Consider the following 21,946-nt stretch of genomic DNA (forward strand, 5'->3'; position numbering starts at 1 on the left):
TGCTGGTCGGTTTGTGTGTACGTTTTTGATCAACGTTTTCCACTTTAATAGCCAGAAATTACTATTGTAGTAATTAAATATTCGCTTAGTTATCACCAAAGCTCTCTCTATTTTGATGTAGATCATTAAACCGCTACACTGCCTCAGAAGTTTGTCCGAAATCAGTTTCGTGAGATACTTTCGTACAAAAACGCATGTCCACTAGCGAGGCATCAAGTCAGCTGCCTATTTTTCTCGGACTCAGCCCATCTGTTGTTGTTCCCGGCATAAGCCATGATAATTCCAGGCCGGCAGGTGGCAGTATCGCGTCTGCTATGTGTTCTGTATGCCGCCCTACAGCCAGCAAAGAGCAGGACGTTGTGAATCACTCCGGGAAAATAAATAATACTAACTGAACAACAGCGTCCCGGACAAATTGGTCTTTTTACATGATGACTGTTGAGTGAACACTAGACGAGCGTTATCGGCTCCTCTCACAGACACATTGGTCTGTTTCACGCGAACACAGTCACATCACCCGGAGCCGGTTCGGTTGTGTCAGTCACCCATGAGAAGTGAGTGAATTGAGTGTGTGGTTCTGATCCTCAGGGATGTGTCATGGCATCGGTTCGGGTGGCAGTTCGGGTCCGGCCCATGAACAGACGGTGAGTGCGTGTTAAACACACAAATACACCAAAAAACATACACATGAACATGTTGGCTTTAATGTCGACACAACTGCGGAGGGAAACACAATGACACTAGTAAAGCAAAATATTATTAAACCAATCTAAAAACTAGTGAGCTGTAATTATTATCATTATTAACATTAAATACATTATTAATATTCCGTTTAATTATTTCTGTTTTATTATGATTATTTTTATCCATTGGGAAGTTGACATGACGCAGGGCAGATTCGAACCCGACTGTCCCTGACACGACGGTTACCCGCTGCGCCATGACTCTGACCAAATCTGTGTGCGTCATAGGCACTTTCAGAGTCAGCATGTCCTTAATATTATGCAGATAAGTGTGATTTGATACTGGAGTGTAATTAAAAACAATAAAGTGAACCAGATAAAATGACACACTTCTCTTTGATTTCATACTGTCTGGCCTTGAAAGTGAACTCTGATCTCTTTTTAGTCCATTAATGGGGTCTCGGTTCACCAACTTTGCCGGGAGACTTGTTTTTTGGATCCCGGATCAAATATTTATTATCATAATAATTGTTTAATATTTTGTTATTATTGTTTTGTGTCTTTTTTTTAATAATAATAATGGACCATTATTATAATGTAAAAAATATCTAATTCACTTAAGCGTCTCAACATTAAACTTTAAAGTATTTAGAAATATTATAATATGTAATTTAGTTGTCTAATTTCTGGATAGCTAGGTGTAATTAGTCTATTTAAAGTCTGTTTAAATTAATCAGATCAAAAGTGAACTGAATGGAAAATGCTCCATTTCTCTTTGATTTTATACTGTCCCTGGCCTTGAAACCAAATATAATATTTGTCTAATAGTAATAATAATAAGATATCATAATAAATACTTATTATAATTATTTTATAATTATTGGTTTTGCCTTTAATTTACATTTACAGTGTACAGATATTAAGTATTAAAGTAATGTGAACAAGCAATCATTAATGAGAATTATAAATAATCTGTAAAGTAAGACTGAGAATTTATGGCACTATATGCAAACAATGTATTATAAAAGAGCAGAAATATCTGTTTTATTTTATTTAGTATTTTGTTCCTGTGTTTCATTCAGGAACCAAAAGTTTTACTAAAAAATACTAATACTGTGAATTTTTAATTTCAAATGTTTTTTCTCTTAATCATTATGCTGATTATTTGTAATGAAACACATTTTTAACCAGTAAAATCAATTTTTTAACTCTATATATTCTGCTTTCTATCTTAAACAGCTCATAAAAGCATAAAGTTGACGATAGACTCCTGGTTTGATCTGTCAGTTGCTCTAAATTAAATCGTCTCTCGAGAGAGTAAATGCCTGTGGACTTACACAGATATACACTGTGCGTCAATAATGAATGAAGTGCATAAATATATGTTTTATTAATGTTTTATTGATTTTTGGCACAGGGAGAAAGACCTGTCTGCCAAATGCATCATCGAAATGGAAGGCAACAAGACCACCATCACCAACTTAAAAGTATGTTGAGCGACTCTAAGTGATTGAGTTCCACAGATGAAACTGTCATTTTTAGGCTCATTATTGTGTTGTTTTTTACATCAGATACCAGACGGAGTGACTGGAGACTCTGTGAGAGAGAGAGCAAAGACGTTCACGTATGATTTCTCTTACGACTCATCGGACTGTAAAAACGCCAGCTTTGTCTCACAGGAGAAGGTCAGTGGAAATATGAACAGACTGTCTGCTGAAGATTGTATAATTGTATGAAGATTGCAGTAATTTGTTCATTAGCTGTTAGCAGTTAGTGCTCAGGCAGGGATGACCAAGGCTTAGGTATTTATGTGTTCATTAATAAATAAAATGAATTAAATAAATAAAACAGAAACCAGGAAAGAAACTGATTTTAGCCCTGATTTTCACTCGCCAGTTTTGTGGAAATTGCTGACAAATGCCCAAAATTAGGAAGCAAATCGGTGCTGGTTTACATGAGTAATGTGTATTCTCAAAGACATGATCTGAGAGAAATGCTGATGCATCACTGATGCCCAATGCTAAATATCTGGACCTGTTTGCAACGACCTACAGCCAATGAGAAAGCAGGAGAAAGTTCAGGGGGAGGAGTCATAGACCTGCAACAGAACATCAGCAAGCAACCATTCTCTCCTTCATGTTCTTCTTTTTTTTTTTTTCTGACCCTGTTTTTGCATAATAAAAGAATCAGATCCGATTAGGAATTAATCCTCTTAGCATTTGTGTTTAGAAAGGTTTGTAACTTGCACTGAGATGTAACCACAGTCTTGGGTGTTGTATTGTAGAGGAAAAACTAAAATATTGGTATGGTTTCCCAGAGGCAGATTAAAACAAATCCTGATCTTAAATAAACTGTAAATGCCCAGCTATTATTAACAGTATAGTTGAGCTTAACAGAACATAGCTTGACTTTATGATTAGATTTTAGTGTTTTTTGGTTTAGCTTTGTGTTGTTTCTTATAAAAATACAGTAATGTCACAGGCATGATATGTGTGTGTTTTCAGGTGTTTAAGGATCTAGGCACTGATGTGCTGAAGGCAGCATTTGAAGGATATAATGCCTGCATCTTTGCCTACGGCCAGACCGGATCGGGGAAGTCACACACCATGATGGGCATCCCTGTAAGCTCTTCCTGTTTAAAGGATTAGTCCACTTTTAAATACAATTTTCCTGATAATTTACTCACCCCCATGTCATCCAAGATGTTCATGTCTTTCTTTCTTCAGTCGAAAAGAAATTAAGGTTTTTGATGAAAACATTACAGGATTTTTCTCCTTATAGTGGACTTCAATGGAGCCCAAATGGTTGAAGGTCAAAATGACAGTTTCAGTGCAGCTTCAAAGGGCTTTAAACGATACCAGACGAGGAATAAGGGTCTTATCTAGCGAAACAATTGGTAATTTTCGAAAAAAAATACAACTGTATATGCTTTATATACACAAATTATAGCCTTGCACGTGCTTCCGCTTTCCGTATTCTTCAAAACACTTATGCTGTATGTCCTACGCCTTCCCTATTCGACTTACAAAAGGACTAAACTGGTGCCGTGTTCGTTCCGTAAGTAGAATAGGGAAGCGTTTTGAAGAATACGGAAAGCAGAAGCAAGTGCAAGGCGATATTTTGTGTTTATAAAGCACATACAGTTGTATTTTTTTCAAAAATGACTGATCGTTTCGCTAGATAAGACCCTTATTTCTCGTCTGGTATCGCTTAAAGCCGTTTGAAGCTGCACTGAAACTGTAATTTTGACCTTCAACCATATGGAGTCCATTGAAGTCCACTGTAAGGAGAAAAATTCTGGAATGTTTTCATCAAAAACCTTAATTTCTTTTCGACTGACGAAAGAAAGACATGAACATTTTGGTTGACATGGGGGTGAGTAAATTATCGGGAAATTTTTATTTAAAAGTGGACTAATCCTTTAAGCTCTTTCAATAATACAAGTGTTTTTCTTTTTAGGTTTTGTCATTTCAAATTTGCTTTAGTAAATTTCTCAGGCAGTTGATTTATACCCTCGACTGCTTGTGGATTGTTGAATGTTGGCTCTGAATCGTGACTTGCTGTGCCGTAGGGTGATGTCGGGCTCATCCCACGGATCTGTGAAGGATTATTCAGCCGCATTTCAGGAATGACTCGGAGAGATGAAGCCTCTTTCCGTACAGAAGTCAGGTAAGTCGTATGTGAAAATCCTGCACTGAGTGATAGCTAAAGCATGACAGTCAAATGATAGCCACTCTTTACAGACACAGATTAAAGAGGTCATATTATGCCCTTTTACAAAGTCTTGATTTTGTTTTTGGGCTCTACTAGAATAGGTTTTCATGCTTGAATGTTCAAAAAACATTATTTTTCACCTATTTGACATATTTGAGTCCATGTCAACGCACTGATTGTTGCAGCACCTCTCTTCCCAGTCTGTCAGTAACGCTCTGGGGTGAGTTTCCCGAAAGCATCGTTGGTGAACCATGGTCGCAAGTCCCATTGAACTCTATTGGTAACGACGGAACTTGCGACCGTAGTTCGCTTTGGGAAACGCACCCCTGTTTAGTTCCTGTCTCTATGAAGACCCTCCTTCTGAAAAGTACAACGTGCTCTGATTGGTTGGCTGGACCAGTGTGTTGTGATTGGTCAACCGCTTCCAGCATGTTTGGGAAATGTCATGCCCCTTATAACCGCGAGTTTCAACACACTATTAACTTAACCAGGCCTCGTCCCTTAATTTGCATATGCCTTGGGTGGGAATTATTTAAATAAGGAATATTGTGACGTGTTCGTTCCATAAACGTGACTGTATTCAAGCAGTCCCCTGTCCCAAACTCATGCATTCATTGTTTGAGCCAGTGTTGCAGTGTCCACCCCAACTGACATTTGGTGCTGCTAGTAGCACAGAAATGATACACTTCACATTTAAGTCTTTAAAGTTAAACCAGTTGCAGATTGCATAAAGAAAACCTGTTCTTACTCTTATGTTTTGGTTATGTTGGCAGCTATTTGGAGATTTACAATGAACGGGTGCGGGACTTGTTAAGACGAAAAATGGCAAAGACGTATAACCTCAGAGTCCGAGAGCATCCTAAAGAGGGACCCTATGTAGAAGGTAAGACCATGACTTCAAACCTTATCCAGATCTCTGCAAATCAATGCATAATCATAAACATTGTATTAGTTTTACGATTCCCATACTGATTTCATTGATTTAACAGTCCTCTAATAAGAAAAAATTAAACATTAATATAAATAATCAAAACAATGGCATGTAGCCTTCTAGTATTGTTTAATTACGTAAACATTGCTTGAATTTTTCAAGTACTAGTTTAAGTAAATATGAAATAAATATTGAGAAAATATTGAAATATAAATTACATGAGTATATATTGACATTTTAAGTGAATTTTAAGAACATTTTAAAAACATTTTAAGTAAAATTAAGTAAATATTAAATAAATATTGAGTAAATACTGCAAAATTAAGTCAATAGTAAATATTGCAGTGTCATGTAAACGTGTAAATATTGCAATATTAAGTAAACACTGAGTAAACATTGAGTCAATGTTACAATATCATGTAAATACTGAGTAAATATTTATTAAATATTGCAATATTAAGTAAACTGAGTAAACATTGCAATATTTAGTAAATAGTGAGTAAAGTAAATATTGCAGTATCATGTAATCAAGTAATCTGAGTGAATATTGCAATATTATGTAAAAGTAAATATTGAGTAAATATTGCAATATTGAGTAAACATTGAGTAAATGTTGCATTATCATGTAAGCATTGAGTAAATATTGCAATATTGAGTAAACATTGAGTAAATGTTGCATTATCATGTAAATATTGAGTAAATACTGCAATATTGAGTAAACACTGAGTAAATGTTGCATTATCATGTAAACATTGAGTAAATATTGCAATATTGAGTAAACATTGAGTAAATGTTGCATTATCATGTAAGCATTGACTAAATACTGCAATATTGAGTAAACACTGAGTAAATGTTGCATTATCATGTAAGCATTGAGTAAATACTGCAATATTGAGTAAACACTGAGTAAATGTTGCATTATCATGTAAGCATTGAGTAAATATTGCAATATTGAGTAAACATTGAGTAAATGTTGCATTATCATGTAAGCATTGAGTAAATATTGCAATATTGAGTAAACATTGAGTAAATGTTGCATTATCATGTAAGCATTGAGTAAATATTGCAATATTGAGTAAACATTGAGTAAATGTTGCATTATCATGTAAGCATTGAGTAAATATTGCAATATTGAGTAAACACTGAGTAAATGTTGCATTATCATGTAAGCATTGAGTAAATACTGCAATATTGAGTAAACACTGAGTAAATGTTGCATTATCATGTAAGCATTGAGTAAATATTGCAATATTGAGTAAACATTGAGTAAATGTTGCATTATCATGTAAGCATTGAGTAAATATTGCAATATTAAGTAAACATTGAGTAAATGTTGCATTATCATGTAAGCATTGAGTAAATATTGCAATATTGAGTAAACATTGAGTAAATGTTGCATTATCATGTAAACATTAAGTAAATATTGCATTATCATGTAAATATTGAGTAAATATTGCAATATTGAGTAAATATTGCAATATTGAGTAAATATTGCAATATTGAGTAAATATTGCAATATTGAGTAAACACTGAGTAAATGTTGCATTATCATGTATTTATTAATTTATATATTTAATATATTTAATATTTAATAAATACTTATTAATATAAGTATTTAATAAATATTGCAATATTTAGTAAATAGTGAGTAAAGTAAATATTGCAGTATCATGTAATCAAGTAATCTGAGTGAATATTGCAATATGTAAACATGTAAATATTGAGTAAATGTTGCAATATTGAGTAAACATTGAGTAAATGTTGCATTATCATGTAAATATTGAGTAAATATTGCAATATTGAGTAAACATTGAGTAAATGTTGCATTATCATGTAAATATTGAGTAAATATTGCAATATTGAGTAAACATTGAGTAAATGTTGCATTATCATGTAAATATTAAGTATTTATTAAATATTGCAATATTAAGTAAACATTGAATAAATATTGCAATATTTAGTAAATAGTGAGTAAAGTAAATATTGCAGTATCATGTAATCAAGTAATCTGAGTGAATATTGCAACATTATGTAAAAGTAAATATTGAGTAAATATTGCAATATTAAGTAAACATTGAGTAAATGTTGCATTATCATGTAAACATTGAGTAAATATTGCAATATTGAGTAAACATTGAGTAAATGTTGCATTATGTAAATATTGAATAAATATTGCAATATTATGTAAGCATAAATACTGAGTAAATGTTGCATCATCATGTAAATATTGAGTAAATTTTGCAATATTATGTAAACATCGAGTAAACTTTGAGTAAATTTTGCAATATCATGTACGTGTAAACGTAAGTACTTTGTAAATATTGCAATATTATGTAAACATTGAGTAAATGCTGTAATATCATGTAAACATTGAGTAAATGCTGTAATATCATGTAAACATTAAGTAAAGATCAAGTAAATATTGCAGTTGAAGTAGCATTCAAAGGTGTCTGCATTTCTAGCCGCTGTGAGTTCTTACAGATGCTTCCTCATTGATTTCAGACCTGTCAAAGCACCTGGTGCAGAACTACAGTGATGTGGAGGAGCTGATGGAGGCAGGAAACATCAACCGCACGACAGCCAGCACCGGCATGAACGACGCCAGTAGCCGCTCGCATGCCATCTTCACCATCAACTTCACACAGGTGACTGTAGCGCATTACACATGGAACTACACCTGGAATGTCTTGTGTTGTTGCCACAGAATGTTCATTTGCATACATTTTGTTATTATTCTCTTCTTCTCAGGCTAAGTTTGATGCTGAGATGCCGAGTGAGACGGTCAGTAAGATTCATCTGGTGGACCTGGCAGGAAGCGAGAGGGCCGATGCCACCGGGGCCACTGGTGTGCGACTCAAAGAGGGCGGCAACATCAACAAATCACTGGTCACTCTGGGAAATGTCATCTCCGCCTTAGGTGAGAGGAACTATTGGGCACTATCGCTCTTCTTATGTATGAACATTTAGGTGCAAATGCCAGAACTTTCTTGAACACAAATGTAGTCTCTTTTAATTGGTATTCTGATGGCTCCTTCTGTCTTTATAGCTGATCTGTCACAGGAAGGAGGGAACAGTCATTTGAAGAAGAAGCAGGTGTTTGTTCCTTACAGAGACTCAGTGCTCACATGGCTGCTGAAGGACAGTCTGGGAGGAAACTCAAAAACCATCATGATCGCTAGTAAGTGAGCAATAATGTGACATGCATTCTTATGGACATTTTTTTTTAAATCTTATGTAAAAATGTTTTACTTGGCCTTTTTAGATGCACTACTGTTCAAAAGTTTGGGGTCAGTAAGATTTTTAATGGTTTTTGAAAGAAGTCTCTTCTGCTAACCAAGGCTGCATTTATTTGATCAAAAACGGTAACATTGTAAAACATTATTACAATTTAAAACGACTGTTTTCTACTTGAATATATTTTAAAATGTAATTTATTCCTGTGAACAAAGCTGAATTTTCAGCATCATTACTCCAGTCTTCAGTGTCACATGATCCTTCAGAAATCATTCTAATATGATGATTTGATGCTCAAGAGACATTTCTGATTATTATCAGTGTTGAAAACAGTTGTGCTGATTAATTTTTTGTGTTGTTGTGATTTTTTTTTTTTTTAACATTATAAATGTATTTACTGTCTCTTTCGATAAATTTAATGCATCTTTGGTGAATAAAATTATCAATTTCTTTAAAAGAATCCTACTGACCCCAAACTTTTGAACCAAAAAGAGCCAAACTTTAAAAAAAAATAACATGACTACAAAGAGTATTTCTGAGGAATATCACTACTGTGAGATCTTACCTTATTTGCAAATATATTTCTACAGCTATATCGCCTGCTGACGTCAACTACGGCGAGACACTGAGCACGCTGCGCTATGCTAACCGTGCCAAAAACATCATCAACAAACCCACGATTAATGAAGATTCCAATGTGAGACTTATCCGTGAACTCCGGGCAGAGATCGCTCGGCTGAAAGCGCTGCTCGCACAGGGAAATCAGGTCTGAACGTGAACTTGGCAATTTTTATTTACCCTAAATGATTATGAGCCTTTTAATTAACTTTATATTGTAACTGCCTAGTAATCGTAATTTCAGCTTTAATAATTCTTTTCATTTGCTATTATATTTTGTCATTTTCAGATAGCGCTGCTCGATTCCCCCACAGCGTTAAGTATGGAGGAGGAACTGCATCATAATGAAGCCAGGGTAACATACACCCCTTCATAATCACATAGCAACAGCTCCTGTACAAGCTCCTCTCAGCTGATGCAGTCACACTGAATAAGCAGTTTCTAAATCTACTCATTGTCAGCAGGCTATATTTTCACTAATACAGGGCTTGATGCTTACTTTTTTTCCCAAGAAGAACATGTGCTCCTAATTTGAATAATTTTGTAGTGCATAAAGGATTTTAGGGGTGCATTTCAAATTCATCAAATAATTAGCTTTTCCTTAGTAAAGGAGATATTTACAAGCAAAATTATTTAATTTATTAAATAATTACACTAGGTTTTTAAATAATTCTGCTTCAAACTGTATTTATTTAATAATTATAGAATTATGTGTATTCTAAATATCAGAATAATTCCAGATAGTTTATTTTGTAATTGAAATACCAATAATAATCAGAAAAAAATGTTCTGCATAATGTGGGACTTTTAATTATAAACAAGTCCGAAATGCGCTGGGACTCTTATTTTGAAATGGTTTTAGCTGCTCATTCAAACATATGATGGAGATAAAATATGCACTTTTAGTTGAATCATGCAATGTGTTTACTAAGGATTGCGGTAGTCAATTTACTGGTATTTGCGCCATTATTTACCGCCCAAGAAATGTCCTAACCGTAGATCAGCCGCACAACTCTCCACTCCCATTGGCTCCTTTATTAGATTGCAAAACCTCTTAAAATGATAATTAATGCTTTTGTCATACCATTTAAGACTTTTTATGACTCTAAATGAAAAAAAAAGAAAGACTTTTTAAAGACCCGCGGGGACCTACTTTTTATTCGCACAAGTACTCCTAAATAATCAAATATATAGTTTACACACATCTATTTTTAGTCGCAAATACGAGTGCTGTCAAGCACTGTAATAAATGCTGTGTGAAATTCTATTCTCTATAAAATGAAGCCCAGTATACCTCATGATGAAATCAAATGTAGGTTTTGGGATATGAAAAAACTCACACGGTCTTCTGCATGTTTTTCTGTCGCAGGTGTTGGAGCTGACCAAGGAATGGACAAACAAATGGAATGAAACTCAGAACATCCTCAAGGTTTGTCGCAGTGAACACACACAGCTGTCACACGAGCGTCTTATTTTTGTCACCTCATCCACTGAGTGTTTATGACGTGTGTGTTGAACAGGAAGAAACTCTTGCTCTGAGGAAGGAGGGAATCGGAGTGATCCTGGACTCAGAGCTGCCTCATCTTATCGGGATTGATGATGATCTGCTCAGCACCGGCATCATTCTCTATCATTTAAAGGTAATGGACGTCACAGAGATTGTGCAGTCAGTCTTAATTTTTACCTGCCACTACAGATAAAAGTATTCTGTATCAGTCTGTAGTTTACAGTAGAGTGTGCGTTGAGTGAATGTGATTGGTTTGTGTTTGTTTACAGGAGGGAAGGACGTACGTTGGCCGTGATGATGCCACTAATGAACCGGACATCAGTGAGTTTCATTGACTGAGCTCTCTCTGCTTCAGTTTAGTTACTGTTGAGTCAATGATGACTTGATTTTCATTTTAGGGTGAACTATCCCTTTAAACTGTGAAGGTTTTAATAATATATTTAATTTTCAGTTTTCAGTTACTTCGCATTTAAAATAAAAAGAAAATGATTTTTTCCTGGCATTCCAATTCAACATCCTATGGATCATATCATGTAATTTAGCCTGTGTAAATGTTTTCTCTCTCTCTCTGTGCAGTTCTTCATGGTCTGGGTCTGGAAAGTGAGCACTGTCTGATTGAGAATCGGAACGGGACGGTCACTCTCATTCCTCTGAATGACGCTCAGTGTTCGGTCAATGGAATTCAGATCACTGAGCCCTGCCAGCTCAACCAAGGTCACATATATACCCCTACTGACATCAAAAACTAGAATCTTATAAAATAAGGATTATCATTTATTAAGGCAAGACACTACAAGTGAATATAATCGACATCTCTATACAGTCCCTCCAGTTTTTTGCATCCGTGACCACTCTATACAACGCAAAATCAACAAAATGTAACTTTTTTTGTGATCCTGCATAATTAATTTCACTGTAAAAGTGGAAAAATTGTCCATAGGTTGTTTTAAAAGTTCAAACATAAGCTGTCAGATTTTGGTAAGAGACCAAAATAAACAAGCTTTATGGATTTTGTTTTTTCTTTGTATCATGGATGACTATTGTGCATCTAACATAATACATAATATAGCATCCTAATTATAAAATATATTATCGCAATTTTTTCCCAAATTTCTGGAAATTACCACCACAAAATCATTTTGGTAATTTTGATTGCAAAAATCACACAGACACACATCTTGAAATCCTGGTGGGACTGACTTTGCTTATTTTTTTAATCACAGTACAAGACATTTGTTTTGTATTAAGTTTAAATATGCAAATGAAGCATTATCTAATTAGAAATGCATGAATTTGCATACATTTCCATAACAGAATTCTGAACATTGGATAAAGCTAGGCTCAGAATTATTGGTTAAATTTGGTGACATATTAGAGTAAATGTGTATTATGTTCCCCCCCCCCCCCCCCCCCACTAGTGTGAAAGAAATGTTATGAACGCAAAATAGCCCAAAATATCAAAAATGACCAGTGCATGAAAAAGCAATAGTTTTGCTTTAGTGTCTTTCCTTAAACAGCAGTTTAATTTGTGCATTTGTGTTTCTCAGGTGCTGTCATTCTCCTCGGCAGAACCAATATGTTCAGATTTAATCATCCTAAAGAGGCGGCTAAACTACGAGAAAAGAGAAAGGTGAGAGAAATTCACACATGAAACTTCAACATCAGACACACGTGTGTTGAAGTCGACATGAAACGAAAGGTGCGATAGTATTTCTTTCCCTATTTTGATGTATATCTGAGTGAATTGGCGGTTTGAACAAGAACAAATGTTGGGCGGGACTTTTGTCCATTGGGAATTGATTGGATGCTTGTGATTTGCTATTGATGGAACTCATGTGAGTGACAGGTTGCCCCGCCCTCTCGGCATTAAATGCATCATCAGAGAAGAGAAGAGCTGCAAGAGCTTTAATATTTTTAAATCTTTAATATTTTGATTAAAGAGTACAAGGGCACATTAATTAAAAAAATAATGACGTGCACGGATGAATCATTTATAATAAACAGTGTAATATTCCATAAAAAAAATAAGGATTGTCCATTTTGATTTCATGGTGACTTTTTTCCCTGTTCTCCAGAGTGGCCTCCTAACCAGCCTGAGCTTATCCATGTCTGATCTTTCCAAATCCTGTGAAAACCTCTCCACGGTCATGCTCTATAACCCAGGGTAAGCCATCGCCTGTGTGCATATACATGTGCCTTAGAGCGAGTGGTATCTTCCTCCCCACGCCGCCTCCTCTTCCTCAGCCCTCATCCCTCTCTTCCTTCCCAGGAGCCTCCTCTTCCCTCCTCTCTCCATCCTCCTCTCTCTTCATGCCCTTCGGCGCCATTGCTGGTACTGCTGATGCCCAGTTCATTAAAACAGCTGACAAAAAAACACTAATTCAAACCCCGCTTGCCAGATCACCAGAGATCCTACCCCAAAACAGCCAATAGGGATGCACGATAATACCAGATATATACCAGATTGGTATTTACCAATGAAGGATAATGCACATATGTAGAAGTATGAATTGGGACAAGTATACAATAATGACCACCAACAGCCAATAAAATGTAGTTTATACACAAGAATTTGATATCATTAAGATTTTATTTATTGAAATTAATCCTTTTATTCAGCAAGAACACATTCAATTGATCAAAAGTGACAGATAAGACATTTATAATGTTACAAAAGATTTTTATTTCAAATAAGTGCAGTGCTTTTGATCAAACATATGAAGCATCAACATTGATGATAATCAGAAATGTTTCTTGAGCAGCAAATCATCATATTAGAATGATTTCTGAAGGATTATGTTTACAAGTTTTCATTTTTTTGAGAATCATCCCAAATGTTACTCCATAATGATTGATTTTCATCTAAATAATCCCCAGTGGTTTGATTTGGTCAGTAATGGATGAAAATAAAAATGAGTAAACATTAGTAAAAAGTACTAAACACATGCAACAATTTTGCTGTACATATTTGAATATTTCAAGCATGTATAATTATAGGTTAGACCTGGTTGTTCTAGTGAGAACACGTTTACAAAAATAAAAACAAGCTAAACTACAGATTTATCGGCTATAAACTTTTTTTTCTTTTTTATATTGATGCATCCCTAATAAACAACAAAATGCATGTTGGCTTTTTGCATCGTATATAATATAAAAATGAGTTTTATGATGGTTTTGTTGGTGAGGTTCTGATCTGCGATCACGCATGATGATGACCCTTAACAGTTGTGTTGTCACGACGGATCATGAACCTGGGCAATGACCCACTACACCAACTTCATGTCATGAATGAACGCCAACCACTCTCATTTTTACACAACTAAGTGTTTAATTTATTTCATTATTTGTTGTTCACCCAAAAAATCTGTCATCATTTATTCTTTTGAATTGACTTCAGAATTCAGACTAATGGTAAGGATTTGTGCAGCAGTTTTTGGTAACATTTGCTCTTTCTGAACTTCTTCATGGCAGTCTCTTCACTGAAAAGGGTCCCATCTTTCTCAGGTAGAACCAAAGCACGACTAGTGTTCTCATGTTAACTGTCGTGATTTATATGTATATTAATCATCAGTATTTGTTGGTTTAGTCTCTACACTTCTCATTCATCATGCTTGTGAGGAGCACATCATCATCCTCATAACACTTTAGTTGAACATGTGTGTCCATCTCTTGTTTTTTTTTTAGTTGTGTGTTCTGCAGCATGTGCTTATAGTTGCAGCGCATGCCATGTGACTGCTGGATGCTCATAATAATGCAGACCCTCATCCCATGTGCTGGTGTGAGTTTGCCGTGTGTGTGTGTGTGTGTGTGTGTGTGTGTGTGTGTGTTCTAAAGGATGGAAACTAATTATGTCTTATATGTCCCAGACTGGAGTTTGAGAGGCAGCAAAGAGAAGAACTGGAAAAACTGGAAACTAAAAGGTGTGTCTTGTGACTTATCAACAATTAATATATGCAAAACACTTCAGTGAAACATGTAATTGACATAAAGCAGTCCTGCCCACTAATTTACATTTAACATTTTATCCAAATTACCTTATGCAAATACACAAAAACATTATTGTAAAGTGTTACTGATTAACATTAGGTAACTACATTAGTTAACATGAACTATTTATGGTAAATTTTTAATTTCACCCTCCACTGGTTGATTTTGGGCCCTGGCCTGTCCAATCACCATCTTTCCCTTTGTTTTGTTGTTGGTCCAGGCGGCTGATAAAAGAGATGGAGGAGAAGCAGAAGTGTGAGAAGGCGGAGCTTGAGCGCATGCAGCAGGAGGTGGAGTCTCAGAGGAAGGAGTCTGAGCAGGTGCAGCTGCGCATACTCAGACAGGAGGAGAGCCTGCGCAGACGCAGTCAGGACATCGAGAGCCGTCTAAGGGACTTGATCGCTGAGAAAGAGCGATTCCAGGTCAGACTGCGTTTTTATGGTTGTCAATTTTAACAAGATGATAATATATATCATTGCCATAATGCAGGAATTGTTCTGTTCTTCCCACTGATAAAATCATAACAGTTATTTACATAAACGCATTAGTTTGTACTTGGGTTGTCTAATCTCCAGCCATTTCCACACCAAGAGGCAAAATTCATCTCATCGAAATAATGCTTTCTTATAAACCATCTTTGAATGTCAAGGCATGTCTGTTTTGTTCAGGAGGAGAGACACAGAGATCAGAAGGAGCAGGAACAGCAGAAGCAGAGGAGACTACAGCCAAAGCAGAAGCTGGAGGAGAAGGAGAAGGAGGAGGTGGTGCAGGAGGAAGATCTGGAGGAGGATGAAAAGGCTCAGGCCCAGCGAGAGCGAGCAGAACAGACCGAGCTCTTCCGTGAGCTGGAGCGGCTCAAAAGAGAGCGGGAGGTGCAGGCCGTCAAACTCCAGCTAGAACGCAGGTGAAAAAGTCAAAAACATTTACCTGTTGCTAATGCCTGATTTGGAAAATATTTTTAATTATATATCTATATCTATATGTCTCAGTATTACATATTAGTGTGAAAGCAAATTTAAAAATGTAAATCATTTATTTTTTCTTTTGTAACAACTACAAAAATAAAATTAATTATTAGTAGTATAAATGATTTAATTTAATTAATTTAATATAATTATTGAAAAATAAAATTAATAATAGTAGGAATTTATTGAATTAAATTATTATTTTTAATTATTATTATTAATAATAATAATTATATATATATATATATATATATATATATATATATACTGTAAGTATTCATATATTGTTAAATGTAGTGCTATGTAAAAAAATGGTATAATATTATTTTAAAATTTATATACATAATATTAGTATCACATATTATTAGTATATCTAATTATTTAATTATTATAATATAATTATATAATTAAAATTATTAAATTAACAATAGTAGTTATTTAAAAATAATAATTACTATGACTATATATATTATAATAATTTTAATTAATTACATATAGTTAAATGTAGTGTTGTGTAAAAGTAAATGTAATAGTTTTATCAGTTAAAGGTATAATCATATTATTTTAAAATGTATATACATAATAATATTAGTATCACATAATTAAAATAATTAAATTAGTAATAGTTATTCGTAAAATATATATATACATATATATATATATATATATATATATATATATTTATTAAAGTTATAATCATTATAAAGTTATATTAGAAGTGTTATGTTATTTACATAATAATTATAATTACACAAAAATAATCATATATATATATATATATATATATATATATATATATATATATATATATATATATATATATATATATATATATATATATATATATAATTATTTTTATTTGTTAAAGTTATAATCATTATAAAGTTATATTAGAAGTGTTATGTTATTTACATTTAGATTTTTTTAATATTGATATATTTGTATGGAGTGTCTACTTTTGAAACCATGTCGGAATGAATGTCTTCCAGGCGTCTGGAGGAGCGTGAGAAGGAGCAGCTGAGTCTGGTCGGGCGTCTGGAGGAGCAGCTGAGGGAGCGCAGCGAGGAGGCAGCCGCCCTGCTCACTCCAGATGAAGCTCGTCGACTGGAGGAGGAGAGACGGACGCTCACCGAGCTCAGGGAGGAGCTGCTCAGAGCAAAGGAGGCGCGCATTGATGGAGAGGAGGAGAGCGGGGAGGAGGCCCGGAGGAGCGCACAGGCACGCTATGAACATTTCAAGCAGATGCAGGTGGAGGAGCTGGGTTTGCTGGAGGAGTCACTGATCCAGCAGAAGGACCGGCTGGAACGGGAGGTGGCCAATGAACGCACGTCTCTCGGCCTGCTGCTGCACACGCACAAGGACAAACAGAGACAGGTAAAGCTGGACGTATTTCAAAAGCACACTGAAACCAGATATATAACTTTGTGAACAGGCCTATTATTTGGGTATTATCTAGAGTGTTATCTTTAACTATTGTGATAAGAGTGTGGCACATTTCCTGGCACTTATATACTGTTGAATATGGTAATGTTGTTTATTTTTATTTTCAAATATATATTCATATATTTTTGTACCAAGTTAGAAGAAACAAATATACATTGTGACCAGTACAGTCGAATTCATGAACTTTCTTTTTAGTGAATCAATAAAAGGGGTCACACACTGGATGAGAAGCGCAGTACAGACTTAATATCATGATGTCCTTAAATATAACATTATTGTTGACCACAGACTGACAATAGAATGGGCGCGTCTGGTATGCGATACCTCAAAGTTGTCCTAGACGCCCTTATTAAATCAAATCATGATGCAGTTCAACCTGTGTAGGTCAATTCATGTACAAATGATTCTTTTGAGCTGGTTCTTTTTTGTGAATCTATATAACATACAGCGGGACCAGTGTAGCATGATTCACAAACAAATGACTCTTCTGAGAATATTCTTTTAATCTTGTGATGCAGCGTGACCTGTGAAGGCCAGTTCACAAAAAAATGACTCTTTTGAGCTGGTTCATTTTTGTGAATCTACAACATACAACACAATCAGTGTAGCTCTATTCCTGAAACAAATGACTAATATGAGTCATAATAAATGGTTCAATAAAAAAGTGATTCAACAGTTTGAATCAGTCTGAAAAAGTGAAAAATTTAAAGCATTAGCAGAAAGAATTTCTTTCAAATGTGAATAAAAAGAAACAAATAACCTAAAAATAACCAAAAGAATCAGAATCAAATCAATATGAGATTTAAAATCTAATTGAATCGAATCTGGTGATTCACTGTGTCTCATCCTCTTCTCCTCTCTGCAGGTCCGTGACATGATGGAGCGTGGCGTTCAGGACGTGTCCTCTCTGAGTCAGGAGGAGGTTCTGATCCAGCAGGCCGAACACAGGCTGCAGTTTAAAGAGAAACAGCTCCTATCTCTCCGTGAGAAACAACTCCCCGCTGTCTCCGAGGAGCGACAGAGAGCCAGTGAGCTCCTGGAAAGAGTGAGAGGGGGAAGAGGGTCTCCTAGTTTGGACAGAAGTTCAGAAGAAATGGACAAAGAGCTGGACGAGACTCTGTATCAGGTAACACTCTGAAAACTCTGGTTAAATGGGATGATAAAATGGGCAAAACAGCTCCTGTAGACTTGCATTGAAGGAGGAGCTTGAGCAATACCAGAATATCTTGTTTAAACCCAAGATTTTCACCCTAAGAACTTGTTTTAGTAATAGCATCTCAAACTTTCCTTTATCTTTCTTTGCTGTCTGCAGGTTGAGAAGGAGCTAGAGGAGAAGGAAGAGCGCTTGTCTCAGTACAGCGCGAGCGCCGAGCAGTTGCAGCAGCTGCAGCAGTCGTACGAGTTCACGGCAAACGTGGCCCGCCAGGAGGAGAAGGTTCGCAGGAAGGAGAAGGAGATCCTGGAGTGGAGGGAGAAACAGCAGCGGGAGGCTCTGGAGCAGGCGGTCGCGCGTTTGGAGAGGAAACACACGGCCTACCGCAGGAGCCTCAGCCTGGAGCCGGACACCGAAGGACCCCGCAGGAGGTCACAGTCCGCACTAGGACAGAGCACTTCCAGGTTTACAGGAACACAAGACATGGACCAGGACAGGTGAGGAGTTGTTTTTTAGGAGCACACTAACACAGGGGTTTTCAAACTTTGTGATACTAAGGACCCTCAAATACGATGATCCTATTTTTGGACCCTGTTCATAAATATAAAGGTAGCTGAGCTCTATATTTTTATGTATAAAAATCCATTTATACTGTGTGAGAAAATGATTAAGCTATGGTAAAAACTTTATTAATCCCATTAAGAACATTCTAACCCTAGGACCCCCTTGCGGCTCATAGGCGTCTCAGAAATGAATGTGATAAATCTAGAGCTCTTATCCTTATGATTTTGTTGTGTAGTTTTCTCAGGATGGAGCGAGAGATTGCCCAGCTGAAGCAGAGGATCAGTGAGAGTGAAGGAAGCGTGCGGAGTCCAAGTGTGAACGGGGAGGATAAGAACAATGTGAACCAGTCGCCTGTCAGCCCCATGCAGACCCTTCCCTCTGTACTGTCGATAGGAGATGAGAGGTGCACACACTGCTCAATGCTCTCAAATGAGCAACATGTAGTACAGTTTTACTGCTTGCTTGTGATTTGGTCAGAACTTTCATTTTTGACTGAACTGTTCCTTCCTAATCGCTCATATATCCCTCAGGATAAATGCATATATTGAAGAAGAGGTGCAGCGGAGACTGCAGAAACTGAACCTGCTGAACAGAGAGAATAACAACACACTCTCACTGTCCTCAGACTCAGGTATGTGGTATGGTATGTGACTACAGCTCACTTTAAACTGAAACAACCATAGTCGAGACTAAAGGTAATGAGACACGGGGCAACTTTTGCCAAGCAATGTCACCAAGTGATAATGCTTGGGCACTTTCCCATTGAGAATGGGCAACAATTTTCTATCTGGATACTTTATATCGAAATTTGTTTCCCATTCTCAATGGGAACGTGCCCAAGCATCATCACTTGGTGGCATTGCCCAGCAACATTGCTCAAAAAGTTGCCCCGTGTCTCATCACCTCAAGAATTAAGATGAAGAATTAAGTCCAAACTCTTTAAAGTCTTTTGCAGTTAACATGCGTATTTTCTTCTCAGCCTGTTTTTTTTGGGGTGACCCTGCTGCCCCAATGAGCAATTTTTCCCCAGTGGTCAATTTCCAATTTCTTGCACTTAATTTTGCAATTTCTATAGTATTGCATCCTTCTCATGGGCATTTAATAATTTTTGACTTCTCAGTGTCATTTAAAACTCTTTTTTTGGCCCATTTTTCTTGTAAAAGAAAACCTGCTTAATAATTATGCACATCTGAATATAAGGTGTTTTTTCACTTCCAGCCCTCGTTAACAATTATATATCACTTATAGATGATTATATACAAAATAGTATATAGTAATTATTAAGATTGATAAGTTTGGAATTGGTAAAATGTGCTTGGAAATAAATAGGATCATAATATAAATATATGTATGAAATAAAATAAAATCACATGAACAACTTAAACTTAAATTAGAAATGTTGCCTGTTTAACTAACTGAAATGAATAAGTTTAAGTTGAAGTATTAAAATTACTAAACCTAAAACTGAAAAAAAAAAAAATAAAGCTAAAAAGATATGATAAAAATAGATAAATAGACAAAAATGACAAAAGCACATACAATTATTCAAACTTTACAGCAGAAAAAAAATATGTTTACAGCCTGGTACAAAAAGTGTTTTTGGTCTATATAACAAATTTTTGAGGGGTTGAATTTTTTCATAACTCATCCGTTTAAATTATATTAAGCCTTACAGTTTTGCATAATTAAGGGTGTGGCCACTTGAGTGACAGGTGGATTGCCGCTGCTGTCACTACTAGCCGTTTGTCTGCTGTCTATTAGCTCCACCCACGCCCCGCCTCTTTGCCCATTTTCGGTTACCCGGGAGTGACGCGCTGTCAAGATGGCGACGGCCGGCTCCGCCCACTTTGGGCTTTAAAAATGCTCTTCAGAAACCTACGGGTGATGTCATAGACACTACGTTCATTGTTTTATGCAGTCTATGAATAAAACCTACAGGATTGTTTTTGGCACCAACTCAGTTGTTTAACTCTACAGGAGGAGGAGCAGGATAGTGACGGTAGCTCTGTTAGATTGACGGATGAGGTAAGCACAGGACTCAGCCAATCAATGCCAGCTGAGTGGACTGTGATTTGCATGATCCAGCCTTAATAATTTGCATATCGCTGGCTCACAATCTCTGATGTCAGTAGATTGGGTCTTTCCTCTGAGGTTTTCCACTTTGGGAGCATGCAGCCTGCCCACCGATATCTCGCACAGATGCATTTTCACCTGCTTTTGCTCTCTAGCTACGTTTCCATCCGCTCGCTGTGATTTTGCCAAGTAAGACATGCTCCTGGATCAACATCTTTTGTTGATCCTGGAACAACATTCCTGTCCAAAAACATAGTCCTAACCCTATCCATAACTTCTCCCTAAAATCAGAGGGAAATGATGAATGTAGAAGCACCTAACCCTGGCTATAAGCTTAACAGCGACATAAACTCTAAACTTGTCCCTCAAATCTGATTGGTTGATTGGTATGTTGTTCCAGGAGAGTTTTGTCTGCACACTCTTGAGATGCTAGTCATTTACGATATATAATAAAGAGCCACAGTGACTTCCTTGATTGCAGCAACTTCCATTTTTATTACAGATATTTCGCGGCAATTTCAGGAAGTGACGATTTTATTCTCTTGAACAAATGGGATGGAAGCTAATGCAATATTCCAGTTAAATTCTAAGTTAAATTCACAACTTTGGATGGAAACCTAGCTATTGATGGGAAATGACAAAAAAGTGCTTGCTTGACCGCTGAAATCAGCTTTTTTAATTTGTGTTAGTAATTTTGTGACCCTAATAAACTTTCAATCTCTCAGGACAACGATAAAAAACGCATCGATCTGCGCAAACTGAAATACGAGGTATGATCTTACGGTATGGGTTTAGGAAATGTTATTTCGCTAGCATGTTTTCTGACCATCAGTTGGTCTTTCCACAGCGACTGGTGTCGATTCCTCTGGATCCAAGTCCAGAGAGTCTTAAGGATCCGGTGAAGATCAGTATTCCGCGTTACGTCCGGTGCGGACAGGGCAAAGACGAACACTTCGAGTTTGAAGTCAAGGTTTGTCTGCGTTTTATACAGTCTCAATCAGTGCATTAGAACTGTTGAATTGACCATCTGGTGACCTCCAGTAAATGAAATCTCTGAAAATCCTTGATGTTTAA

The 21,946-nt window shown here is 36.1% G+C and overlaps 1 protein-coding gene across 5 annotated transcripts in view; it reads left to right on the top strand.

Annotated features, from left to right (window-relative positions):
• kif16ba (kinesin family member 16Ba) overlaps positions 1-21,946 on the top strand; it is a 24,691-nt gene continuing 2,745 nt past the window's right edge. The window contains exons 1-29 of one of the 5 annotated variants that reach the window (XM_048196216.1): positions 1-644; positions 2,101-2,170; positions 2,255-2,368; positions 3,188-3,304; positions 4,255-4,352; positions 5,171-5,280; positions 7,831-7,973; positions 8,077-8,245; positions 8,375-8,506; positions 9,153-9,328; positions 9,470-9,535; positions 10,550-10,609; positions 10,701-10,820; positions 10,957-11,008; positions 11,264-11,401; positions 12,235-12,317; positions 12,763-12,851; positions 14,159-14,191; positions 14,554-14,607; positions 14,895-15,096; positions 15,343-15,578; positions 16,629-17,013; positions 17,948-18,208; positions 18,395-18,732; positions 19,044-19,202; positions 19,330-19,429; positions 20,771-20,824; positions 21,598-21,642; positions 21,720-21,842. In XM_048196216.1, the coding sequence (XP_048052173.1) occupies positions 598-644; positions 2,101-2,170; positions 2,255-2,368; positions 3,188-3,304; positions 4,255-4,352; positions 5,171-5,280; positions 7,831-7,973; positions 8,077-8,245; positions 8,375-8,506; positions 9,153-9,328; positions 9,470-9,535; positions 10,550-10,609; positions 10,701-10,820; positions 10,957-11,008; positions 11,264-11,401; positions 12,235-12,317; positions 12,763-12,851; positions 14,159-14,191; positions 14,554-14,607; positions 14,895-15,096; positions 15,343-15,578; positions 16,629-17,013; positions 17,948-18,208; positions 18,395-18,732; positions 19,044-19,202; positions 19,330-19,429; positions 20,771-20,824; positions 21,598-21,642; positions 21,720-21,842 (3,774 nt within the window). In that variant the 5' untranslated portion in view covers positions 1-597. Of the gene's footprint in view, positions 645-2,100; positions 2,171-2,254; positions 2,369-3,187; positions 3,305-4,254; positions 4,353-5,170; positions 5,281-7,830; positions 7,974-8,076; positions 8,246-8,374; positions 8,507-9,152; positions 9,329-9,469; positions 9,536-10,549; positions 10,610-10,700; positions 10,821-10,956; positions 11,009-11,263; positions 11,402-12,234; positions 12,318-12,762; positions 12,852-14,158; positions 14,192-14,553; positions 14,608-14,894; positions 15,097-15,342; positions 15,579-16,628; positions 17,014-17,947; positions 18,209-18,394; positions 18,733-19,034; positions 19,203-19,329; positions 19,430-20,770; positions 20,825-21,592; positions 21,643-21,713; positions 21,843-21,946 lie in introns of all 5 variants that reach the window. The other 4 variants (XM_048196215.1, XR_007185737.1, XM_048196217.1 and 1 more) reach the window with 4 other exon arrangements.

Source organism: Megalobrama amblycephala, linkage group LG7, assembly GCF_018812025.1.
Source record: "Megalobrama amblycephala isolate DHTTF-2021 linkage group LG7, ASM1881202v1, whole genome shotgun sequence".
Lineage (NCBI taxonomy): Eukaryota > Metazoa > Chordata > Actinopteri > Cypriniformes > Xenocyprididae > Megalobrama > Megalobrama amblycephala.